The sequence below is a fragment of the Aricia agestis genome, chromosome 2, assembly GCF_905147365.1.
Source record: "Aricia agestis chromosome 2, ilAriAges1.1, whole genome shotgun sequence".
Taxonomy (NCBI): domain Eukaryota; kingdom Metazoa; phylum Arthropoda; class Insecta; order Lepidoptera; family Lycaenidae; genus Aricia; species Aricia agestis.
In genome coordinates, this window is record NC_056407.1 from 17038298 (window position 1) to 17041087 (window position 2790).

A 2790-nucleotide genomic window follows, 5' to 3' on the forward strand; every position below is an offset into this window, starting at 1 on the left:
CGGCGAGAATAAATTGAATACTTGTTAAAATAACATTTTGACTTCTGTAAATGTTATTTTAAACGAATTTAGCTAGTATAACTTTTAATATTTAAACTAAAGTTATTAAACTATTATGACGGCATTTATTTTCTATGATTTTGTCACATACTGTGTGACGTAAACGAAACGATCTGCTTTCCAGATGTCGAACGGGCGGCTATCGAACACGAACGACAGCGACGAGGCGGCGGGCAACGTCCTGGAGCCGCACGTGAGCATCGTGCCGCACTCCCCCTCCCCCCCGCTGCCGCGCGCCACGCCCCCCGCGCCGCCCGCCGCCCCGCCGCCCCACGCCCCCCGCCTCAACCCCCTCGCCCACCTGCCGCTCCTCGCCAACCCGCTGCAGGCCATCGAGCAGGCGCGCCTGCAGCACACCTTCCTGCAGAAGCTCAACGAGATGTCCAACGCGCCCCTCAACCTCAGCCACCTGGACGACGAGCGGCGCGCCGGCCGCGACCGCGACGACCGCAGCCGCGACCGCGACGACGCCCGCCCCGAGTGCGCCTCCGCCACCGAGGAGGAGCGCCTCTACTTCAGCGCCAAGCGCCAGCACGCCGTGTGGGAGCACGAAGCCAAGATGAAGATCCTCGACATGGAGCTGCGCCAGAAGGAGGAGATATTCTCGCTGCAGAAGCAGCTGTTCCTCATCGAGCTGCGACTGAAGATGGACTTCCTGGAGAAGGCCGGCGCCAAATGACCCGGCGGAGGGGCGGCGCGCGCGCGGCGGCGAACCAACCCGAGCGGAGGGAGGCGGCGACGCCCGGCCGGCTGACCCGGCCCGGCCCGACCTCGACAGTGAGCGTAGTCACACGACGTGCCATCGTATTCTAGTTACCGGTTTATTTTATTTTTTATTGCGAGGGGGTCGCTGAGCTGTGAGGCCCCCGGCGCGATGATTCCGTACGCGAGTACGCGATACCGCCATATTCGCGCCGGGGGCGGGTTACGAAATGTGATTGTAAGAATAGTTATTTTTGTAAAGTTATTTTAAAAATATTATTTTTTATGTTTTTTTTTAGTAACTAGAGGGCGCATAAAATGCGCCTGACGATCCGTGCGGCCGGAATTATTTTTGTAGTATTATGTTTTGTGGCAGCTGACGTACGCGACACCCGACTGCCAGACATACGCATAATGTTTTACTATTATTTAGTACTTAGTGCCTCTATAGGGGCGGCCCTATTTTTTTTCATCGTAGAGTAGATCCATTCTAGTTGTCTGCCAAATGGTTTATGAAACCGTTCAATCGTAGTTTTACATGTGGAGTGGTTACACTTCCTACGATTAGTCTATGAATCACGTGCAAGGAAAAAATATTATTTAGTTTATAGTGGTGCGTTTGATTTATATATCAGTGGATATAGGTATTCGTAACGCACGCGTCTCGCGGTACTCTAGTGCCGCTGAGGTGATATAACGTCGGTCGGTGCATCCGGGATGTGTTGTTTTTTCTACGAGAGTTTCACGGACAATAACTGTAACCGCTCCACGGCGGAGATGTGCCAACGAGTACCGTTGTTAATTTTGATATAGTTGTTACATTTGTAAGTCATTAGACAAATTTTAAAGCAGTATATAGAGTAAGTACGAGTAGAGAAGGAAACGAGTACAAACACGTAGAACAAGAAATTACCTCAGCCGACAGTGTATTTTGTATATAATTAGGTTAACAGTTTTAGAAACGTTTTACAAGCGAGTGGCGGTGCCGCGGTGTTAATACTCCTACACGACTGTATTTTATAAGGACGATTTATTGAAATGTAATTTTCTAAGATCTCAGGGAGTCGATTCTGTTGCGACGCAGCGGTGACCTTTACATTTTATTTTAATGACAGTGCATGTTTTGAAAATCGTAATAAAATAACTCGTGTATATGAATTAATATTTTCTTTTTAACTAAAAAATATGACATATTTTGATAAATTTACACTTGAAAAACTAAATGTTTTATTGTTGCGTTGCCGCTGCTGCCGTGCAGAGTCGCGCTGTAGAATTATCGCAGCGACTAATGTAGGTACTGACCGTACTATTAGTCTTCGATCCTATGTTAATCTGATACAATTGGATATTATTGACATGAATAAAGAATTTATTTTCTGTTCCGCTTTAGTTTATTTTATTTTCACTACAATAATATTAAGCTTCGCGCCGCGCCTACTGCATCGGAATCAGGCCGTTCGCTACGTCGGTTGGTCAATAGCTTTGTCTACATTGTGCCTTTTAATAATAATATAACTCTTTATTGCACACCAAAATACAGTACATAATACGAAAGATACAATAATAAATATTACTAATTGATGTACAAAAGGCGAACTTATTGCTACTAAGCAATCTCTACCAGTCAACCTAAGCCTTTTTCTGTTCATCAAGGGCATGCCTTATAGCGCTGTCAACAGCGAACGTGTGGCATGCCCCGCGCGCATCAAAATCCACCCGCGTTGAAAGAAAAGTGTCAGCGCGCGCTACGATTACAACGCGCGTTACGGGTATGCTTCACGTTCGCTGTTGACAGCGCTATAAGGCATGCCCTTGATGAACAGAAAAAGGCACAATGTGGACAAAGTTTGGTTTGTATGTTTCAGTATACATAGCATCGTCAAAAATCCGTCAACGTCAAAGTACATAATATTCAAATTTCAAATAAGTGACGGGACGTAGGGCAAATTCCTATGCAGTGGTCGCACAGGTTTAGTGAAATATTCAGAAATGTTCCAAATAGAGCCAAAACAAACAAAAACTGCTGTA

At 46.4% G+C, this 2790-nt stretch overlaps 1 protein-coding gene across 2 annotated transcripts in view; it reads left to right on the top strand.

Moving 5' to 3' along the window:
- Nucleotides 1–2144, top strand: part of LOC121740034 — a 47978-nt gene extending 45834 nt beyond the window's left edge. Inside the window, exons 6-7 of one of the 2 annotated variants that reach the window (XM_042132731.1) lie at nucleotides 185–489; nucleotides 520–2144. In XM_042132731.1, coding sequence (XP_041988665.1) covers nucleotides 185–489; nucleotides 520–739 — 525 coding nt within the window. In that variant the 3' untranslated portion in view covers nucleotides 740–2144. Of the gene's footprint in view, nucleotides 1–184 lie in introns of both variants that reach the window. The other variant, XM_042132730.1, reaches the window with a different exon arrangement.
- Nucleotides 2145–2790: the final 646 nt, after the last annotated feature.